The 23,112-nt window shown below is 26.7% G+C and overlaps 5 protein-coding genes across 12 annotated transcripts; 3 read left to right on the forward strand and 2 right to left on the reverse strand.

Moving 5' to 3' along the window:
- The first annotated feature begins 41 nt into the window (after positions 1-41).
- LOC117160368 (palmitoyltransferase ZDHHC15B) lies at positions 42-6,864 on the forward strand. 3 transcript variants are annotated; one of them, XM_033341070.2, is made up of 10 exons: positions 47-621; positions 766-792; positions 885-979; positions 1,074-1,194; positions 1,262-1,485; positions 1,693-1,822; positions 1,908-2,034; positions 3,260-3,346; positions 4,441-4,571; positions 6,695-6,864. In XM_033341070.2, the coding sequence occupies exons 1-10, from the start codon at positions 474-476 to the stop codon at positions 6,703-6,705; spliced, it is 1,101 nt and encodes a 366-aa protein (XP_033196961.1). In that variant the 5' UTR covers positions 47-473; the 3' UTR covers positions 6,706-6,864. The 3 variants fall into 3 exon arrangements, with proteins under 3 accessions (XP_076482360.1, XP_033196961.1, XP_033196962.1); XM_033341071.2 differs by lacking the exon at positions 4,441-4,571 and adding an exon at positions 6,002-6,061 and having other exon boundaries at positions 49-621; XM_076626245.1 differs by lacking the exon at positions 3,260-3,346 and having other exon boundaries at positions 42-621.
- Positions 6,865-7,969: 1,105 nt separating this feature from the next.
- Positions 7,970-9,726, reverse strand: Gip (hydroxypyruvate isomerase-like protein Gip). The gene is made up of 5 exons (XM_033340975.2): positions 9,433-9,726; positions 9,217-9,328; positions 8,950-9,122; positions 8,763-8,882; positions 7,970-8,679 (listed from the first exon to the last, which is right to left on the reverse strand). The coding sequence occupies exons 1-5, from the start codon at positions 9,626-9,628 to the stop codon at positions 8,492-8,494; spliced, it is 789 nt and encodes a 262-aa protein (XP_033196866.1). The 5' UTR covers positions 9,629-9,726; the 3' UTR covers positions 7,970-8,491.
- A 515-nt stretch (positions 9,727-10,241) lies between these two features.
- Positions 10,242-12,875, reverse strand: CCT8 (chaperonin containing TCP1 subunit 8). The gene is made up of 5 exons (XM_033340973.2): positions 12,717-12,875; positions 11,907-12,209; positions 11,172-11,816; positions 10,659-11,099; positions 10,242-10,562 (listed from the first exon to the last, which is right to left on the reverse strand). Exons 1-5 carry the CDS (start codon positions 12,774-12,776, stop codon positions 10,377-10,379), a joined length of 1,635 nt encoding a protein of 544 aa, XP_033196864.2. The 5' UTR covers positions 12,777-12,875; the 3' UTR covers positions 10,242-10,376.
- A 193-nt stretch (positions 12,876-13,068) lies between these two features.
- On the forward strand, positions 13,069-14,213 carry Ggamma1 (guanine nucleotide-binding protein subunit gamma-1). Of its 2 annotated transcripts, none has more exons than XM_076626249.1 (2): positions 13,069-13,220; positions 13,311-14,213. In XM_076626249.1, the coding sequence occupies exon 2, from the start codon at positions 13,345-13,347 to the stop codon at positions 13,555-13,557; it is 213 nt and encodes a 70-aa protein (XP_076482364.1). In that variant the 5' UTR covers positions 13,069-13,220; positions 13,311-13,344; the 3' UTR covers positions 13,558-14,213. The 2 variants fall into 2 exon arrangements, with proteins under 2 accessions (XP_076482364.1, XP_033196867.1); XM_033340976.2 differs by having other exon boundaries at positions 13,070-13,220; positions 13,298-14,213.
- Positions 14,214-14,344: 131 nt separating this feature from the next.
- Positions 14,345-23,106, forward strand: DNApol-zeta (DNA polymerase zeta catalytic subunit). Of its 5 annotated transcripts, none has more exons than XM_033340966.2 (18): positions 14,345-14,604; positions 14,674-14,821; positions 14,907-15,093; positions 15,167-15,260; positions 15,340-15,819; positions 15,889-16,117; positions 16,996-18,252; positions 18,333-18,402; positions 18,476-19,709; positions 19,790-19,940; positions 20,020-20,568; positions 20,650-20,962; positions 21,044-21,362; positions 21,436-21,684; positions 21,803-21,916; positions 22,058-22,476; positions 22,569-22,797; positions 22,874-23,106. In XM_033340966.2, exons 2-18 carry the CDS (start codon positions 14,683-14,685, stop codon positions 23,009-23,011), a joined length of 6,171 nt encoding a protein of 2,056 aa, XP_033196857.2. In that variant the 5' UTR covers positions 14,345-14,604; positions 14,674-14,682; the 3' UTR covers positions 23,012-23,106. The 5 variants fall into 5 exon arrangements, with proteins under 5 accessions (XP_033196857.2, XP_033196858.2, XP_033196859.2 ...); XM_033340967.2 differs by having other exon boundaries at positions 18,479-19,709; XM_033340968.2 differs by having other exon boundaries at positions 14,759-14,821.
- Positions 23,107-23,112: the final 6 nt, after the last annotated feature.

Below are 23,112 nucleotides of genomic sequence, written 5' to 3' on the forward strand. Positions count from 1 at the left end.
GGTATCAATCATATCATGTAATTAAATTTTGTTGAAAAAAATCGTCGACATTTACTGGCCACTTTTTCGAAACGCCATAGCTTGATGAAAAGCAGTGAAATTATATTTTGTATATCTTTAAATATAATTGTAAAGTATACATTTAATAACTAAAACCCAAAACAAACATGCCCTCATATATCTGTTTTATCTAAGGATGTTATGGAATAGACAACAAAAGTAAAATATCATTTCAGTTCGAAAAAATAACTCTTATTTTGTATAATTTAATACATATTGGTATACGTAATGTTGATGACAGAAGATAAATAATAAAAACAAAATAATATTTGACTATTTATCGTAATATGATTCCTTGTAATAAAGGAAGTGTCGGCCTCGTATGTACACTTTGTGTGCAAAGTGTCTGCAATGGTGCATCGGTTTGATAATGGTAAAAATAATGTTTACCTGAATGATATAATTGTGCACACATGTATAACTATAATACAGTGAATAGAATGGGAAAGCAAAACGGATCTTGTTGGTGGTTTGTAAAAGCCGCAAAATGGATACCAGTTATTTTTATTTTGACGATTGTCTTATGGTCGTATTATGCTTATGTGGTGCAGTTATGTTTTTGTAAGTGTTTTCATAGATTTTTTCTTCTTAATAGCAAACATTTTGTAACAAAAATAAAATTTCGTTATTATTTTCAATCTGTAATACACGTAAAAAATTTGTATGATATCATGTATACTAATTTTGTCTCCTTTTCCATTTTAGATACTGTAGATAATTATGTTCAAAAAGGTTTGTACAATTACTAATAGAGTATTGTTAATAAAAATATACTTCTATTAAAAATTTACTGACTTTATTGTCTTTATTTTCTTTTCCAACAGCTTTTTATTTGTTTTTTTACCACATCCTGTTTCTATTATTTTTATGGTCTTATTGGCAAACTGTATTTACGGACCTAATAGAAATACCATACAAGGTAAAATTTGATCTATATAACAATTACAATATAAAAGTAACATATGTATATAAAATATTAATAAAATGATGTTTTGTGCCAAATGATGTTTTAGTTTAAAATACCGGATGCGGAAATGGAAAAATTTCATCAAGCTGGAACGGAAGAAGCACAGAGGCAAATCTTAGAGAGATTTGCACAAGGTCTTCCAGTTACAAATCGCACTATAAAAGGAGGTATAATGTTTACTTTTTCATATTTGTATATTAAGGGAATGTATTGTATGTAAAATATATATTTTAGTCATACGTTTCTGTGAGAAATGTCAATTAATCAAGCCAGATCGAGCACACCATTGTAGTGTATGTAGTACATGTGTTTTAAAAATGGATCATCACTGTCCATGGGTGAACAATTGTGTAGGTTTCCACAATTATAAATTTTTCATGTTGTTCCTGGCATATGCCCTTCTTTATTGCATATTCATTACTGCTACATCTTTACAATATCTTATACGTTTTTGGAAAGTAAGTATACAATTTTTTTAGATATTTCTGCTAAATTACCTGTTTTAATAAATTATAAAAATTATAAGAATATAATTTAATTAAATTTTTTTAATGTTTTAATGTTTTATTGTTTCTTTTTTAATCTTTAAATATAATTGAAATGTATATAAAAAACTTTGTACATTGTTTTTTAATCTTATAATAATGCAAATATTTTCTTCATAGGGGGAATTGGATGGAATGGGTAGATTCCATCTATTGTTCTTATTCTTTGTCGCATTGATGTTTGCAGTTAGTTTAACTTCCCTTTTCTTTTATCATTGCTACCTTGTTTTACATAATAGATCTACATTAGGTAATTAAAAGCATGTTATACAAAAATTATTTAATGTTTTATAAAATACTTGTAATATGCACTAAATGTTATGAATTATTTGTAGAGGCATTTACACCACCTATGTTCCGCACAGGGAAGGATAAGGATGGTTTTAGTCTTGGAAAATACAATAACTTCCAAGAAGTTTTTGGTGATAATCGTAAACTATGGTTCCTTCCTATTTTTACTAGGTAAGTTTAACAAGTATTTAGCAATTCACATTTCAATATGGTATTCCTATCATAATAATATAATAAATATAAGTTTATCATAAGACTATGAACCATTTGCACAATATACAGATGTGATGAATTTAGTACACTTGTTGTATTTATGTAGTAATTACAATTTATACTTATGAATCATGTAAAAGAGCATGTGTATCCTAATATACATACATGAATATATATATAATATAATACTGCAAATTTATAAATGTTATTGTCTCATATGTATATTTCAGGAAATTTAATTCTTTCTATTATTAAATATAATGATAGTAAATAGTACTTAGATATACAGATGTTTTCACCTATAGCACTATCTGTTGTACTGTATGCTTTTTTGTTAAGTGGTAGTATAGTTTCATGGAAAAGTAATATTATCTTCTAGATAAAAGTGAAGAAAATGGTAAAAATGTAAATAATGGGGTGTTTCACACAACTGTCCCATGGAATAAGTCACAGCATTAAAACAGTAGAAGATAGAAGAAAATTTCATTAGGCAAAATTGAAAGGTTTTGAGTGATACGTTATGTGATGCATGCGTCTTCTCCAAAAGTAGTAATGTTCCAAAAATTTCAATATTACCTTTATTACCTTTACATTACCTTATATTTTTTTATACACCATTCAATGCATTTTTTAATTCTCTACAAGAAGATATTAACCTTTTTGAGTTGAAAAATCATTAGTTTAAAAATATTTTAACTTTAATCTTGTAAAATTTATCGTATAGAAGATAAGGAAAATATTAACAAAAAAAATACTGTGTTGTCTTTCCTTACAATGAGTTGAAATCTTTGAAATGTCACTACTTCCGGGAAAGATACATACACAACGTAATACATCTCTCAAAATCATTTAATTTTTCTAATAAATATTTTTTCTATCTCCTGGCGTTTTAATGCTATGACTTGTCCCGTAAGACAGTTGTGTAAAACACCTTGTATAATATAGATTATATAAACTGCCTTAAAAATCAAATTATATAAATTAATTTTGTACTGCATTCAACATTAAATATCAAAGAAAAGTCAAGAATGATTTTAATCTTTATTCATAATACATATTACATTTTAATAATACATATCATTTATTTTCTCAATAATTCTATATTAATTTATGTTTGTCATAAGTACATAAATACAATAGTAATTGCCGTTAAAACGCGATGGATACGTTGAATGTGTTTTAGTCTTGGAAATGGTGTCGCCTATCCAGTACGTGCGCAACATCAAGGCACATCCAATACTTATGACTCCATGGGCAGTACCCGAAACAGGTCAGCATTATAGAAATCTACAGTGCCAATATAATGATAGTTATATATAAACCTTACTATGGAACTCCTTAATATTGTTGATTAAAAGGCAGTTAATATTAAAATAAATAATATATATTGTTATACATTTGAAAAATGTTTAAATACTTTATAGGAGAAGAAGTGGGAAACATTTTCTTCATATCTTTTTGTTAAATTTATGCACTTCCTTTTTTACGGAACCATTTTTTTTCAGTTATTATTTATTTTATACAGAGTTCCAGAGTAACAAAGTTACATATATATATTTGCTTCACAAATGCATGCAAGTACTTATTTTATTTATGCTTTTATTCAACTCTATTTTAAAGGCCAATGTTATATTTAAAAAATTTATTGAATTATTATTAACATTGAGAGTAACATAAAATTGATAAAATTACAATTTTGATGTTATAGCTATATGTATCTAATGCTCTTATTAATTGTTGATTAATGAGGTGCGTGTTCTGTTATTTGTTGAAATGTGTTCTGCAATAATGAATTTTAGTCAATACAATATTAATTTTCTATGTTGAAAAATGGAATTTTTACAATATTAGCGAATAATATTACATTTATACTACAATGATAAAGTATGTTAAAATTTATTTATATATTTATAATAAGATTAAGGTTTTATTTTATATATAATCCACAGACAATTATTGTGATGGATTGTAAAATAGGTGCTATGTTTATTTTTATGCAAAAATGTATATTTTTTGTAGATGCATTATATTGTGTGTTAATAGAGATTATCAGTATAATTATTTTACTATCATCAAAAATATTGTGCATCTGGTTCTTGCAAATTGATATTTATTTGATTCTTAGAAGTGGCGTAACTATATTTAACATTATTTTTTCTGTATGTATACAGTCTTTATTTATGAATAATAAATCACAAATAAACACGAAGAAAAGCAGAAATATATTGAAAATATTAGAAGCTATATAAAATTCTAAAATCAAAATATTGCATAATTTTTACATGTTTATCAGAGATAAATAGATACGCTACCTCTAAAAATAGATGGGATTACATGAAGTAGAAGGTAGGGTGTGGGTTACAGTTTTGGCGATGGGGTAAACTTTCCTGAACGGCTGTGCAATGAAGACACACATACTCTGTTGGGACATACTACCCAACAGTGGGGTGATGAGACTGAACTTGACTCTCCACCTCCCTATGGGTCACAATCAGGTATTGTGTAGTCTGGAATCCCTATTTTGAGGCAGCGCATTAATTTATATGCATTATCCAAGTATATGATACTTTTAGTACAAAACTCATATTAGCCACAAGAGTTCTGCAATCATCTAAGTAATAGTACATACTAATGTCAGCTTACATATTTAATCTTTTTGTTTATCACAAATAAGTTACTATCATTGCCTCATAGAAGGAAAGATATAACATTTATTCTGAAATATTTTAAATATAAAATATAGGGATTAACTCTAGAAAATTATCGTATTACATTCTTTTTATTTTTATCAATAAAAATAAAATAAACAGTACTATAAAGATAAATTGGCTTAAAAAATTATAAAAATTATGAAAACTTACAGTTTAACTCTTCTTCTCTTATCAAAATCAAACCATTATAGTATCAACTAATAAAGAGTTTATATGAGCTCATATTTTATGTATGTACATTATATATTGTGTAATTTTTTCTAAAGGAAACTTAGATAATAATTTAATTTAGTAGTCAATATGACTACATACTTAAAAAATAAGAAAGTGTGTAGTAAATATGTAATATATACATTTTTTATAATAATTAATGTAAACATAATAAGTAAAACAAAGAGGTATGCCTAAAAAATATATAAAGGTATGAATTATATATTAATTTTATGTTATTACATTCGTTATTTACGAATTTATTAATTTGTAGGATATGTGTAAAATACTATTTATGAGATAAATATGTAGATAAACTTTATTGTCCATTACTGATTTAAAAATGCTGTAATAAAAAGGAGATAAATAAATTGATAAATTTGAAACATTCAACGTATTTATACATAAAAGATTTTATATTTAATTAACTTTCTTCTTATATATAATTAATTTTGATTTAATACAATCTATCATTTTTGTTCCACTAAAGTTGGTTACTGTGCATGAACGTAGAATTATATCTATAGACATGCATGTTATAATACATAACTTTAGGACTTATATATATATAAAATACTATATATTATTGTATAATATGTGTATACATATAATACTATATTAATATATAATATAATATAAATATATCATAATATTTAAAAAGTATATATATATATGTATATTAATATATTGCATAAAAGTTCACTTTTGTCATTATGTAATTGTACTATGTATTTTCATTGTAAGCTATACTAACACTGCTTACTTATTGTGTACTTAGAAGAGATGTACGTCACGTTAACATATATAAAGTTTGTGTACTATTTTAAAAAATACATTTACATTTTCTTGCTGTAATTAAAATATAACACACTTATTTTTATTAATACTATAGAAATTCTCTTTAATTGATTCATATTACTAAAATTTACATAGTTATGCAAATATATCTCCATATCAATGTGTGTGTATTTAATATAGTAATTAGATTGAGTTTTTGACCACAGGCCTACCATTGATCAAATGACATTGCTAGAAGAAGCTACACTTTTGGCACTTGGCACTGGGTAATATCAAATTGTTTGGTCCAAAGTGTATTCATTTTTTAAAATGTTGTAATTGATAAATATTGTTTTTTAACGTAATATGTATATGTTTGAAAACATATTGTTTGACATATGAAACAATATGTTTATTGTAACTATACAAATATCAACTATTGTTTTTGTGAATAATAATTACTGGAAACATTTTTTAATTATCTTAATAAGTGTATTTTATGATGTGAACTATATTTGTAACATAAATTGTCATAAATAACACAGAAAGTTAGCTTTTTATATAATAAAATTTATTGTAAAATATGTTGAGCAGAGAATTTATATATATATATATACATATATATTTACTTCATTTTAAATTCATCTATGGCAAAATTGAGTTTTGTATTATTGCATGTTTTTTGTTTACAAACACTAACATTTAATGCTTTTTTTGAAAGTGTAATTTGAAACATTATCTTGTATAGTAATTTTTATATATAATTATGTGTCACAGCTTTCTTTATATTTGATATTGTACTTTTAGTAAACTCTTTTAATATAACTGCTAATATAAATTTATTTGCATAACAAATATTTTTAGTCAATCTGTATATGTGATAAGTAAATTTATTGAATATTCTTTAAAATATTTTACAGCTCTGCTATGATAACTCGTGCAACAGATGCCAATCAACCATTGGTGGACGCAACTGAAGTTGTTTGAAGCAGCATTTAAAATTTATTATTCATCTTTTTATTATTAACAAATATTTCTTGTTAACACAACCTAATTTTAAAGTCTTTATATAAATCCTTTGCACTTGCTATCTTTTTTAATTAGTCCTTCTGTTAAATGTGATTCTATTGATCTTAGTAAAGCCTCCTTAGTCTTAAGTTTGAAGTTAAATATTTTTCAGTAAATTTTTTTTCTGTAGGTATTTTTATGGACTATTTTTTATTTTGCTAATTTGATAATTTTCTTGCAGTATTTTGATATACAAATGCAAAGGATTAATAGCTAGATTATATTTATTACTATAGATTAGAACATTTATAGTTCTGTATACATTAACACATATTATAAAAATTATTGACAGAAATTAGAACATAAAATCTGCAGAAAATTTTTAAGATTTTAGGTATGTATAAGTAACATTCTCATTATTTACAGATATTATTGCATATAGCAATATATGTAATTCTGATCATAATTTACAATGTTTTATAGATATTAAATTGCTGTTAATAATTGATGCCATTGAAATGTGAAGAATATAAAAATGATTTGGTGATATATATAAATAGTTATGACTAAACAAAAGAAATGTTGCCATTGAATTTAATGATTTTATAAAGAAATTATGAATTAAAGTTACTATAAGGTAATAAATCTGTTATCATTTTCAAATTAAAAATATTTAATAATCATTAAAATGAAATATCAAAATGAATTTTATTTATATTGTACAAAATATGTTTTAATCACATTTGATGTAAATTCTATAACATTCTCTATTTATATTTGTTAGAGATAGTTATGTTACATAACTAAAAAACTAATACAATTACATACTTTTAAAAATATTATTTAATATTAAAAAGAATAAAAACAATTTTAAGGATATTTCTTCGTTTTCTCATATTCGAAAATATTTCGTTATAATAATGATTTTTTCATGTATTTTATTTAATGCAACTAATTATAAAATTAATTAATTAAAAATTAACGAATATATAATTATTAATAAATTAATAAATATAAATATATAATTAAAGATTAATAAAAAAAATTAACTGAGTTTTGAATAAATTTATTTTTTACTTACAACAATAATATTTTTATTAAAATAAGATTAACAATAAAGTTGGTATCTTTTAATATAACATATACTTTATAATTGACAAATAATACATTTACATTACTAGAACAAATTTATGGTTTATAATTTATATTCTTTATATTGTTTACAGATTTTATTGAAATATAATGTATCATGTAACATCAGTAAGATATATAAAAGTACTGGATAACAGTACTAAATAAAAAAGTATTATTAGCGAATCTTATCTTGTATACAAAAGCAGTGATAGCACTGATGACACAATTGTGTAAATTTAGTAGATGGTAATTAAACACTAAAAATTTACATTTATATTAGTAATAATGGTTATGTTCAACTTAATCATAAGTGAAAAAAATAAGACTAATGTGCAAAGAAGTAACTTTAGTAGGAAGTATTAACATAAGTTTGACTTATTCATCAATCTTGTTGTGTGTATATAAAGTACATAATAAAGTTATATTGTAATAGAAACGTGACAAGTATATTGTAACACAAAATGTATTTGACTGTTATAAGAAGAGGTACTTAAGATTTCTTTAAACAATGATAAGAAATAAATGATTGTTATATTATAAATGAAGATTTTCAATATATAATTACAAAATGAATCTTATAATTCATAACCATATTTTTGTATCCAACTTAATCCATCTACTGATGACGATTTTGGACAATATTCTAAACCTACATACCCATCATATCCTTCTTTTTCTAAGATCGAAAGAACATATTTATAATCTATTTCCCCAGAAGTATCAGGTTCATGTCTATCTGGTACTTGAGCAATTTGTACATGACCTATAATGACAAGAAAATATATAAATTTCACATGTATATAAATATATGTATATATGTATATGTAATTTAGATAAATCACATACCAACGTATGGTAGAAGTTCCTTGATGTTTTTTGTAATATTGCCACAAATATGTTGTAAGTGAAAGATATCAAGTTGTAATTTTAAATTTGGCTTATTTATCTTCTTCACTACATCTAAACCTATAAAAAATGTCATATTAATGACTTATTCAAGTCTTTCATTAAATCTTTTGTATTAAAAGGTTACCTTTCTGGAAACTATTCATATAATAATTTGGTACGGTGATATTATTAATAGGTTCTATAAGGCCTAGTATTCCCTCTTTTTCAAATTTTTGCAATGCATATAAAAGATTTTTTACATACACATCATCATTGACAGTTGTTACTTTATTTACTTTGCCTGACATAATATGAATTCTAAAAAGAGATTGTATAAAAAATAAAACGAAAAATTCTTTATTAGAAAAAACAATCATTAATGATATCAATCAATTTAAACAATTTCTTTTACCGTTTACAATTTAATGCTTTTGCATATTCTATTGTTAAATCAATGCTTTTTTTAAAGTTTTCTTCTTCTCCAGGTATCGCTGCAAATCCTAACTCTCCTTTTGAAACATCACCTACATATATATAATAAAACGAAAGTTATACCTTAATATAAGACTATTTTTCTTGCCATTATTTGTATAATGCTTCACATTAGTTGTAATTGTCAAATACATACCTGTAAACACGTTTATAAGAATTTGTTCAACATGTGCATTTTTTTGGGCTTCTGATACATCTTTAATGGAAAAACCAAAAGGAAATCCACTTTCTACTGCTCTAAAACCAGCTTCTTTTGCCAATTTATATCTTTCAATGATAGATGGTGCCTCTGTGAACATAAAGGATAAGTTGGAAGCAAATTTAAGGCTCATATTGCTTATTTTTCTTTTGTAAAGGTTCTGGAGTATCTAACTATAATTACTGATAGAATGACTACTGTTTATTGCTTAATATTTGAGACATTATATAACTTCTTATCTTTTTATCAAAAAACTAATATCCTAACAATGTGTAGAGTCAAGAAATATTTTTTATACATATGTATATATGGTATATATGGTTCAAATTTTGATTAAACAGACCTATTTATATCCGATAAAAATCTATTTTTCTGTTTTGTATTATTTCACCAGAAAATTTGTTGTTTTTTATTGGTTAGTCATAATTAATCACTATACTAACTACACACTAACCTTAATAACACATCATTTAATAAACAATTAAATTTAAAAAGATTTATATTTAACTAAATATAATAAATTAAAAAATAATAAATAATATAAAAATATTTAATCCTAATTAACATTCATTTAGCCTTTTATACATATTACACAATAATTCGAATTTTAAGTGCTATATTCATAACATTTAAAGGAAATTATAAAATACTATTTTATTATAAATCATGTTTTCATTAGAAAAAGCAGCGTAATATTACATACAGATGTATTAACAAGTATGTAGTGTGTAAATAAATAGTCAATATTCTTTTATAAATATTTTTCTTGTTTGACATGAAGTTTAATGAAAAAGCAATGTAATATAACACTATAAGCTAACAACATAAGAATTAATGAATAATTAAATGTTATATGTATGTATATGATGCTTTATGTATTATCACTCGTCATCGTCGCGAATACCACCGCCTGGTACTTTTGGTCCTCCTGCACGTTTTGCCATTATAATCTGATTGACTTTAAGTACAGTACACGCAACGCCAACAGCATATTTTAAACCCCATTGTTTTGTTAAGAACAAATCCAAGATTCCAGCTTCCAGTGTATCTATAAGACCTGCTTTTTGCTATAAACAAATATATTTTTCTTTAATATTCACTATTTACATGAAATTATTGAAATTTTACAAAAATTTTAAGCAGATACATAGCAGAATACGTACATCAATGTCAAAACCATAATTCTTTTTGTCTTCCTTATGTGCAGCATAAAGCTTAGATAGAAGTTCAGATGCATGACTTCCACTATTTTCCGCTAAGGTTTTTGGGAAAATTTCCAAAGCTGTTGCAAATTTACGTACTGCGTACTGTTCTAAACCTGGTAAAGTATCTGCATATGTACTGAGTTGTGCGGCAAGTTCAATTTCTGTAGCACCTGCTCCTGGAACAAATCTCCCATCTCTTGTTATTCCTTTAAATGTATTGACTCCATCATCAATAGCCCGTTCAATATCATCCATATAATTTTCCGTAGATCCCCGAATAAGTATAGTACTAACTCTACTATCTTTGCCATTTATTGCAAACTTTACTACTATAGTGTCTCCAACTTCGTCGATATATACTGAATCTGCATACCCTAACTCTTCTTTCGATGGTGGAATCTTAAAGCAGAAATGATTAGTTAATTCTTTGTGATATGTTTAAAAAATAACCATTATAAGAAAATTATTTACCAATTTTGGAAGTGCAGTAGCACCAACAGTTTTACATAATCTCCTAACATCAAATTTGCTAGGTATACGAACAGCCATTATGTTATATTTGTTCATGTAGTGTAAAGCCATATCTCCAAACTTTCCTCCTGAAACAATCACAGTAGCTCCACTATCAGCAATTGCTTTTATTTGAGATTCTAATAAGGATTCCTCTCCTCTAGAGAATTTCATCAGTTCATCTGCTGTTTTTATCAATACTGTTCCTTTCGTTTCAGTTTGTATAACGTCTATAGCACAAGTATAGACAGCAATTTTGGCATTATCTTTTCTTGTAACGTCTCCTTCAACTTGCCTCTTAAATACCATTCCCTGTACAACCTCAGAACTAGATATGCCACTTCCCAGTATTTTACAAACACGTACATTATCCACATTAAAAGTATATTTTTTTGGTAAAATAGAAACACAAGCTTGTGCAACAAGAGAAGTAAGAGATTCTTCATTTCCATATTGCTTACTCATAATAGCTGTCTTAATTCCCAGTTTTATTTGTTTTTCATCTTGATAATCTTTTACTTCATAGCAGACTAATGTTGGTAATATTTGCAAAGCTTTTTCCAAGGAAGCTTCATATCCTTCAACTATTTCAGATGTAGTAATTCCCTAGTATACAAAATGTTTATACCCTTTTAGTATGTTTGTGATTTGTAAAATTAGCAAATAATATCAGCATTTATAATTTTGAAATTTTACCAAACGAAGTAGTTCTTCTGCAGCTTCAAGAAGTGCTCCAGCAAAAATGATTACAAAATTGGTACCATCGCCAACTTCTGCTTCTTGCATTTTTGATGCTAGAACTAACAATTTAGCAGCTGGATGTTCAACTTCCAATTCATTAATAATTGTTGCAGCATCATTTGTGATAAACAATTTCTCTATATGATTAATTATCATTTTATTCATGCCATTTGGACCATAAGCAGTCCTTACAGTTTGTGCAAACTGCTTACATGCTGTTATATTTCCATATACTGCTTCTTCCAAACCTGAGAAATACTGATTAAAGAGAAAATGCATATCAATTATGGTTATGAATATTATATTTAATTACTTAGCTGTACTTTAATATTAACCAAAATAAATTAAAAATAAAAACTTTTGGTTCTACTTGGTCTTTGGTATTGCTTAAAATTATTACTTAGAAATTATTAATCACATTTAAAACATAAAAACATTTAGAAGTTTATCATGTAATGATTCCAAACTTATTCATAAATTTATTATTGAAGTTCACATACAATTATATTAACAATCTATAGGCTATAAACCGACTATAAATAATATAAAAAATAAATTTAAAAATATCGAAATTTTTTAATTTTTTGAGAATATTACATTTTTAAGCATATTATAGAAATATGTACGTCAAACGAATATAATATGTCTATAAAAGGTAATGTTTGATGAAACATTGTGTCATATTCCAAAGAAGACATCTTCTGAGATAATTTCATATTAGCTTAATAATATACACGTAATTTTTAAAAAGTATTTTATACTTACGCGGGCACCTTCTTTAAGCATTTGGGCCATGCCCGGTGCTTTTGGTACATGCAAAGCCATGATTATTTTTATAAAAATTAGAATTAAATCTAATATAATAACTTCACGTGCAATTCACAATTAATACCCTAATTTAACTTTCCGTCATAAATGATGAAGAATCCAGATCTTTCCTTCGAGGTTTCTACTATAACGACATCTCTCAGTGCTAATTCTAATTTTATAACTAGACAAATTTTAGATGTTAGATAAATTATTTTTTAAATAAATAGTTACGATTTATTTAAATTTAAAGAAATATTTGTGTAAAAATTGGGATTATATATGTCATATAGGTTCTAAAGCTCCTATCAATCCAAATATACATCTTTACGAAAACTAGCCTTAAGGGATAGGCTTAAAGTTGGAAACTGATAAAATTTATTAAGACGTAGGAAAAGTATAATAATTTATTTGAAGTATTACTAAGCGTATCGCACTGACGGAGGTTATTATCAAAAATTGGTAATTTGATTTCATAGCTTTAATACTTTTAAATATTGCTATTAAATAATAGAAGAAAGAAATGTTGTGCATTTTAGTATTTTATTTTAGTATTCCATACAAAATTCTGTTGCCTTCGTCTGTTATGGATATGGTGACCACCAATTTACAACAACAACGGCAAATTACGGAGCAGCTACGACGTGAAGCTGCTTTAAAACGAATTACAGTTAGCAAAGCTGTTGAAGATATCATGAAATATATTACAGAACACGAGCAAGAAGATTATCTTTTGGTTGGTTTTTCATCACAGAAATCGAATCCCTTTCGTGAAAGAAGTTACTGTACCATTTTTTAAACTTGCATGTTTAAAGTAAAAAGCGAATCATTTCAATTTTTTTCCTCTAAGTATTTGTATTTTGATATGTTTAATTTATTATATGATTAGAATGAAATATCGAGTCTATTTGTATCATCAATATTCAAACATTCATTTAATTACCTTAAGTTGATTAATTTGGGCCATCATTATTATTGTTTCTATGCATATTTTGATATTTATTTCATGTAAACGTTAAACTTTAGAATTATGCATTAATAGTTTATATTTGAAGAATTTCTAATATAATTTGCTAATGCTTTATTATAATTCTATTGGCCTATAAATTACCATGAAATACATACGCACAAAATATTTCTAATATGTATCAATATTATCTGCATATGGATAAGTATATACGCGATACAAAAGTGAAATGTTATTTTGTATAATGTTGATCTTATGAAATGTAATATCTTTTAAATATGAGAACCTGTTACTCTACAAAGTATATTATAGTCTATTTTTCATTCAGTCTACATAATCAAAGTTGAAATTAAATACTTCAAATGCCTAATGTATGTTTAATGTACTTTTGTACAATTTATTTTGCTAATTACATATGCTTATATAACAATGAACTTGTAAAATTTAAATTGTAATACAAAATAAAAACATGTTATAAAAAATATAAATTCTAATTTTTATTATATTATTATTATATACCTATTTTAGTGTTATTTAATGAAATTAACAGTTACTTACTTTTTTAGTTAAAAGTATACCTGATGTTGTGACTTTTGCATCATATTAGCAGAAACATCAGTTGTGTGGCTATGTAAAAATTAATTGGAATTTCTAAAAACAATATTAATAGTTTAATATATGTATAAAAATGATAGTAAAATAACATTTACAAAACATCTTTACTTCAAGAAACATTGTGAGCATAATAACTTTGAGATTTAATATCAGTGGACGAACAAATATAAGCATAACCTGTAATTCCATATTTCTCACTTTACATGAATTATTAGTATCAATAATTGTGTAAAAAGAAAATTTTTCTAACCTGCAATTCTTCAGGTAAGTACTTAAAAAACGGATTTATTTATTTAAGTAAGTAATATAAAAGATACAATGCTTTATTTATAGATAAGAAATATGTTTTCAATCAATTTGGTAACTTTAGATAGTTATCAGTCAATTCCACTATTAGGAGTAGATGTAACATTTTCAGACTTTCGAGGAAATGAAATTAGGCAAGTCCCAGTTATCAGGATATTTGGATCTACTCCTTCTGGTATATCGTAGTTTATTAATATGTAATATTTACTAATAAATACTTAAATAATAATTATTTATCTTTTATTTTTAATTGTATTAAGGAACAAAAACATGTTTACATATACATGGAGTATTTCCATATATGTACATACCATGTACAATAAATGATAATGTTAATAGTTACATGTACAAATTGGCAGCAGCAATAGATTCTGCAATAAATGTATCTTTGGGATCTGCAATATCTAATACTCAGCATGTTTATAAAATTCAACAAGTTTCTGGAATGTAAGAATATTAAATATATTGCATATTATTAGTATATATATATGAATTTGATTACATAAAATCTTTTTTCTAGTCCTTTTTACGGATATCATGAAAAGGAACATTTGTTTCTAAAAATTTACTTTTACAATCCAGCTATGATCAAACGAGCAGCTGATTTATTACAAGTATATAGTATCTGTGCTTGTAATTATCTTTTTATATTTATTAAAGAATGCAGAAATAATAGCAAATATTCTTTTTTAGAATGGAGTAATATTTGGTCAAAGTTTACAACCACATGAAGCACATATACCTTTTATTTTGCAATTTATGATTGATTATAATCTATATGGTATGAGTTTAATAAACTTAAAAGATGTTAAATTTAGACAATGCATACATACAAAATTAGAAGAAAACTCAGAAAATGAGAGTCCATTAAATTTATTTGATTCACAAAAATACCTCCCAGCATTTATTGTTAAACAAAGCACCTGCAAATTAGAAGTAGATGCACAAGCATGTGAAATACTCAATAGACAAGAAATTCAGAATGATTTGGATTTAAATCCTGGTATTGCAGCCATTTGGAATGAAGAAAGACATAGAAGAGAAGCAAAAGATTTAGAGAATGTTGAATCACAATTTTTGTATTCTAATACTAGTAACAGAATTTATGATTTAACAGAGAATGATATTTATCAAGAAGAAAGATTAAGGAAAAAATTGCAGTCTATATCACAGGTATAGTATTAACTTATTTTTAAAATTTTCACATTGAAAAATATAAGTCTAATTCATTTGTACTCTTAGATTAGTGAAGATATAACTTCAAAAACATCAAAAATACACAGTTATCCTTTAGAAGTGGATGATGAAAATAACTCATTTAGTGCTTCATATGTTCCAAATCATTTTAAATCACTAATGCTAAATAAAGAAACTAAAGATGAAACGTTTTTAAATAATAGTTTATTAGAATTTGATAACTTTGAGATAAACGAAAATTTACCTCAAGATAAAACAATAGAAAATACTATTTGTAAGTAATTATACAATAAGTAGGATTTTTTACTAAACATTTTCTTGTTAAAATTATATATTGGAGTTTTTATTTGTAAATATATGTCGGAGAGGGAAGAACACCGGAACACCTAGAACTTGGGATAGTCCAGCAACAGGGTACTCCAGGGTCTACTATAGCTGTAGGCAAACAATGACAGTTAGCTAATCCGATCGTAATCGTTCGAGACTGGTGATGGTGAGCTTTGGCTCGGGGCGACGGCCCGTCGCCCAACGTAGCCGCGGTCGATGGGATGGGCGCTTTGTCTAGCAAAGGTATAGAGCGATAGTATGACCTCCAGTACAGGAAGTACCGGGCAGTAAAACATTCCAACGGGCCCCTCAGACAATGAATACCCAAAGTTGAGGCACTTGCGCGACACGAGTACCGTTAGCCCGAGGACCCGCCATAAAACCTAGGTCACGTCCGGCAATTAAGAGTTTCCTAATGGACAGGCAGGTTGGTCCCAAAAGCGACCGATGGAGACACGAGGGTCGGGCATCCTCGGGACGGGCACTGGGGCATTCTTGCTAGAGATCTGAGCGAGGAAGCACGGAGCGTCTTACGATCAGGAGCAGTGCACGTTTGAGTTCTACTAAGCATATCTATCACCCCGTCGGCCGCGTATTCGTAACCGAACCTGAGACCATCGTCGCCAGTACCGCGAGCATCTAATCCCCGGGTTGATCGCCGGTTCTGTACTCTCGATATTTGTGTTAATAAACGGTGTTTGCGTGATATCGCAACGATGGCTGCCCCTCAGGGCAACTCGCCGAACGCCCCCAACCTGATCCTCAATGCAACCCCGACATATATATACTTGTACGTACATGTACATATATACTTATTTGTTTTAGTGGACTCTGAAGATATGTATTTGGTTGAAATATTGGCTGATTTAAGAGAAGAAAATGAAGAAGAGAAAATTATAGATAACGATAGCATGTTAGGTTCTCAATTTTCTATGTTGAATAATGAAATTAAAGTGGATAATGAAGATGATGAAATTGAAGATTTGAACATTACAAGTTTGGATTTGAGCCTTAGTTCGTGGAACTCAGTTATCACTGAAATTGAAAGTAAGATGACAGAATATAACAAACAAACAAATGATATAACTGAACATAATACTGAAAGTACTTCTTCAAGAGATGTTCCTCAGTATGATGGTTCAAGCGATTTAGTTTTAAAAAATGAAGAGCAATTAATATGGCAGCTTACTAGAAATAAAATAAAGGAGGAAAAAAAAGCATGTACAAAATTGGATAAATTTGCACTACATTTCAATAGTAATATGATATTAAATGAATTAAAATTTATAAATATTCCAATAAATCTTAATCTTTTACAAAATCAGTTAATGATTCCGCAAGGAACTATATTTGATATTAAATTATCTAAACATTTTACATTTTATCAGGAACAAAATCAAGAATTTGAAAGTAAACGTAGAAAAACGTCACAAACTACTGAAAAAAAGTTGTCGTATTATAAAGATACAAATATTTATAAATTAGATCACAAAGATTTAGATGTTTATGATATAGATGAGATCGAATATACATTACATAAGTGTAAACATTTAAAAAATTCAATAGATTTTGAAAACAATCCTAATGAATTGTATATCAGGAATAGTGTTTCAAATAAATTAAACATACCTGCACTTGATGGTAATGCTGATAATAGCTCCAGTGATTCTGAGGTAGATCAGGATACTACCATTAACAAGGAAGAAAAGCGCATTTGTGTTTATAAGCCAAATACAAAATTTAAAAGTGACAAGGGTGTGGTTAATATTTCACTGATAAAACGAAGGATTGAATTGGAAGATTCTAATTTGCAATCTCCTTATAAGCGACGTAATACCATTGGAAATTATTTACCAAATGAACCATATCCTATCCCAACTAAAGCAAAATTGGTACATAGTCCATGTTCTGTCTCAAAAAAATATTCTTCGCTTGATATAAGAATAGTGTCTCCAAAAATAGATAAAAATATTAGAAATAATGAATCTTGTAGTTCAGAATCTAGTTATGATACTTTGAAACGAAATAATCAACATTTATTTCGTGATAAAATAGATAATTTAGCTTTAGAGGAAAATCAAAGTAAGTAGTATATTATTGTTATATATCATTTCAAATATATCAAACTATGTTTTAGATAAATTATTTTATATTTTTTTCAGCATTCTTTACACATAATGAAACTTCAAATATTAGCAAAACAGGCTCAGTTATTCTTAAACACAAAGACAGGTAAATGTTACAAATATGACTATATTTTTATTTTACAAGAATGTTTTATATAAAATTTGATTTTTAATGTTAGTAGTTCAAATGTACATGAAGAGTCAATTAATTTTGATAAAGAAGATAATGTATCAAAAACAAATTTTGAAACACAAATTATTCTTAAAAATAACAAACAGATTTGTAAAAAATTAAGTTTTATGAATATTAATAATAAAGAAATTAGTTCTGTAAAGGATAATATATATTTCGAAAACTTATCTCTAACAAAAGAAATCATAGAGAATATACATAAAAGCAATAATTCCATTAGCATTTCCACAATGAATTCTAAATGTCATGGAAATTCTATAAAACTACACACAAGAGAGAATGAGAAAGTCAATTATGAATATAATTTACCAAGTACATCCAGAGATAATGTCAATTTGTACTTAGACAATACTTCAGACCAAATGTCATTAATACATAAAAATATAGATGAAGATGAAGATGAAGAAGACGTTTGTAATATGACATATACACAATACCTTAATGGAAAATTAGAATCAGAATCAAATACCCCAAATATCATGGCACTAAAAGATATAAGTGGTATAGAAACTAAGTTGATTACTATTACAAGTAAATTTAATTCACCAAGCAGAGAAAGAATCATAAACTCTATGAAGATGTATAATATTTTAGAATCAAAATTCAATTCATTATTTTTCAGCAACAAAATTGATTTGATAAAATTTAAGCAAAGAAAAAATTTAAGTAATAATGGTATTTACAAAGTAATTCCATTTAAATGTAGTTTAGATAGAGTTACGGGTATTAAACTCTGGCGTCGAGTGCGAATAAATGAGTTTTATCCTTCTGGATCAAGTATAAAATCTTGCAATATAAAGAGAGTTCTTGCAGGGTACAATACGTTAATAATTCATCCTCTTATTCAGCCACCAACATCGAAAAATGTTAAAACTTGGTTACAAGCTAAAAAGTATTTATCAAAGAAGAACAATAATAATGAAGTAAAAGATAATATTGATGTTCCAAGAGATATAAAAGAAAGCAATATTCTCAACAAAATACTTGCTAATAATCTATATATGAAATCACAATGTTCTAGCAGTTCAGAGCATTCAAGCAAATCTAATAATAGTTTTAATTCTTCTTTACAAAAAATGCTTGAAAATCCATTATTATACAAGAATAATGATACACCACAATATCTAGGTATTTCATATGGACAAATTGAATATACTCTAAAAGGCCATAGTAATAATATTGAAAATGAAAATCGTCAAAATGCCAAAGGCCTAACTGTGGTAATACTATCATATCAAATGCAATTATAAGATAATATCATCATATCAGATGTTATTAAAATTTTCTTTAACTATTGTAGCATCAATATCTGACAATATTAGCAGTAGAAATACACGTTATTACACGTGATAAATTTCTCCCTGATCCAAATCATGATCCAATTGGAGCAATATTCTATGCTATTCATAATGATGTTCCATTATCTTCAAAAATTGAACAAATAGAGCATGGTATATATTAGAATTAGTGTATTTCTTTTTTAATTATTTTTTATAATCATGAATAAAACTAACTATAATACTATTTTAGGTGCTATTCTTGTAAGTTCATTAACCCAAAATACAAAAGTAAAAAATATACATTCAGCTAATACATGTACTACATCATATGTATCTACTGAAGAGGATTTACTAAATAGTCTTATAATATTAGTTAGGCACTGTGATCCAGATATTTTAATTGGTTGGGAGGTTGAGTCTCTTTCATGGGGATATATCTTTCATAGAGCTTCTCATATTGGTCTAAAAGATTTTATGTGGCAAATTTCAAGAATTCCAACTGCCCCTCCAATATCTAAAGGACAAGCATCTGATAAAGATAATTTCAGTGATGCAAAAATCTCAGGTCGAATTATCCTTGATGTTTGGAGAATAATAAGACATGAAATAGCATTATTAAATTATACATTTGAGAACGTTATGTATCATGTAATGCGTGAAAGAGTGTCATGTCCTACTTTTCAGATTTTAACTAATTGGTGGAACCATAAAAGTGTAACAATACGATGGAGAGTTATTACTCATTATGTCATACGAATTGTGGGTACATTGAGAATATTAATCCATCTTGATATTATTGGTTTGTATCAGCCATTACTGTTTCATTCTATTTTATAATGTAATGTTCTGTTTCTTATATAATATCTCAACAATATCTTAGGTCGAACTTGTGAACATGCACGACTTTTCGGAATACAATTTTATGAAGTTTTTTCAAGAGGTTCTCAGTTTCGAGTTGAATCAATGATGTTGAGGCTTGCAAAACCTTTGAATTATATTTCAGTTTCACCCTCTATACAACAAAGAGCCCGAATGCGCGCACCTGAATCTCTACCACTTATTATGGAACCACAGTCCACATTATACACTGATCCGTTAATTGTCCTGGATTTTCAAAGTTTATATCCAAGCATTATTATTGCTTATAACTATTGCTTCTCTACATGTTTAGGTCGTGTAGAGCACATTGGCCAGTAAGTATAATATCAATATTCCTATATGTTTATGATAAAAAGAGTAGTATAAAAATATAATACCATTTTTATTTCTTCTAGTTATGAACCATATGAGTTTGGTGCAACTACATTAAAAATAAAAAAAGATACTGCTAAGAAACTATTTGGAAAAATAAATTTTGCACCCTGTGGTGTAGCTTTTGTAAAACCAGAAATAAGAATGGGAATATTACCGCGTATGCTTACAGAAATTTTAAATACTCGATTAATGGTAAAAAAGTCTATGAAACTTCATGGGAATGAAAATCACGCATTACAACGTATTCTTCATTCACAACAATTAGGGCTTAAGTTAATTGCAAATGTTACTTATGGTTATACAGCTGCTAATTTTAGTGGCAGAATGCCTTGTATTGAAGTATGTCAGACATATGTTACATAATATTTTTATGAATTTTTTGCAAAGTTAATTATAATTATTATTAACTAAGATAGGGGACAGTGTGGTTAGTAAAGGAAGGGAAACATTAGAACGAGCGATTAAAATAGTAGAATCTACACCTAAATGGGGAGCTGAAGTTGTTTATGGTGATACAGATTCGTTATTTATTCTTTTACGTAGAAAATCAAAAGAAGAGGCGTTTTCAATAGGAGCTGAAATTGCTGATACTGTTACTGCAGCTAATCCTCCTCCTGTAAAACTTAAATTTGAGAAAGTTTTGCAACCATCAATATTACAAGTAAAGTTTTATTAATATTATTAATAAATAATATATTAATAACAAAAATAAATTAATAATAATAAATAAATTAATTAATTAATACGTATAACATTCTACAATATTTTTTCATATTCAGACTAAAAAAAGATACTGTGGTTATATGTATGAGTCTCCAGGACAGAAAGAACCTGAATATTTAGCAAAAGGTATTGAAACTGTTCGTAGAGATGGTTGTCCAGCTGTAACTAAGGTAAGTAAATGAAATAAAATAAGATAAATAAATGAAGAAATGATAATATGAAAATATCAATATTAAATTTTGATTAATTAAATTATTATTTTATTATTAATTATTAAACATTTTAGAATTAAAATAAATTTTTAATTTCAGATACTTGAAAAAACATTGAAAATCCTATTTGATACAAAGGATCTCTCTTTAGTAAAACAATATGTTACTAGACAATTTGATAAAATTTTACGTAAAAGAATATCAATTCAAGATTTAACATTTGCAAAGGAATTTCGTGGTTTGAATGGTTACAAAATCAGTGCTTGTGTACCTGCATTGGAGTTAACACGAAGATTGATGCGCAAAGATCCACGGGCGATACCTCGTACTGGTGAAAGAGTACGATATATTATAGTAGCTGGAGCCCCAAATCAGCCACTAATTCAGTGTGTACGAACTCCAACAGAAGTAATTTTAGATGAAAGTTTAAGTCCAAATTCGATATACTACATAACAAAAGTTATTATACCACCACTTAATCGGTGTTTAAATTTAGTCAGCGTTGATGCTAATACATGGTACAATGAATATTATATAATATGCTTTTATGCTATGTTTATTTGTAATATTTGTTCTGAAATATTACCTTTTAACTTTCCTCTATCATTAGGTATACAGAAATGATCCATCGCCAAACACCTGATAAAATAGTTAATTTATGTGCGAACAATCAAAAGCTAACTATTCGACAATTTTTTAATACTGTTATATGTGCTGTTTGTGAAAATCAAACGCAAAAAGATATTTGTATGAATTGCATGTCAAAGCCAAGTCAAACAATTACTATTCTACATGAAAAGTTAAGGTGGTTAGAACGTACTCATCACGAACTTACTATGGTACATATAATTTTTATATTTTATTTTTTTGTATGAATATAAAGGGCATTGATATAAAAATCTTTATTTTTTTTAGATATGTCAGTCTTGTACTGGCTACTTGGATGACCCGAAATGTGAATCTTTAGATTGCCCGGTTTTATATCGATTGATGCAAGCTCGAAGAGATCTCGTCCAAATACCTTATTTAAATAATATTATTCGCAATATGTAATGGTATTTTCTATATAAAAAGAAAAATCATGAAATAGTGATTTTTATCCAATACATTATATCTTCATATTTTTATAAAAGAGATTATAAATTAAATACCAT

Source organism: Bombus vancouverensis, chromosome 18, assembly GCF_051014615.1.
Source record: "Bombus vancouverensis nearcticus chromosome 18, iyBomVanc1_principal, whole genome shotgun sequence".
Lineage (NCBI taxonomy): Eukaryota > Metazoa > Arthropoda > Insecta > Hymenoptera > Apidae > Bombus > Bombus vancouverensis.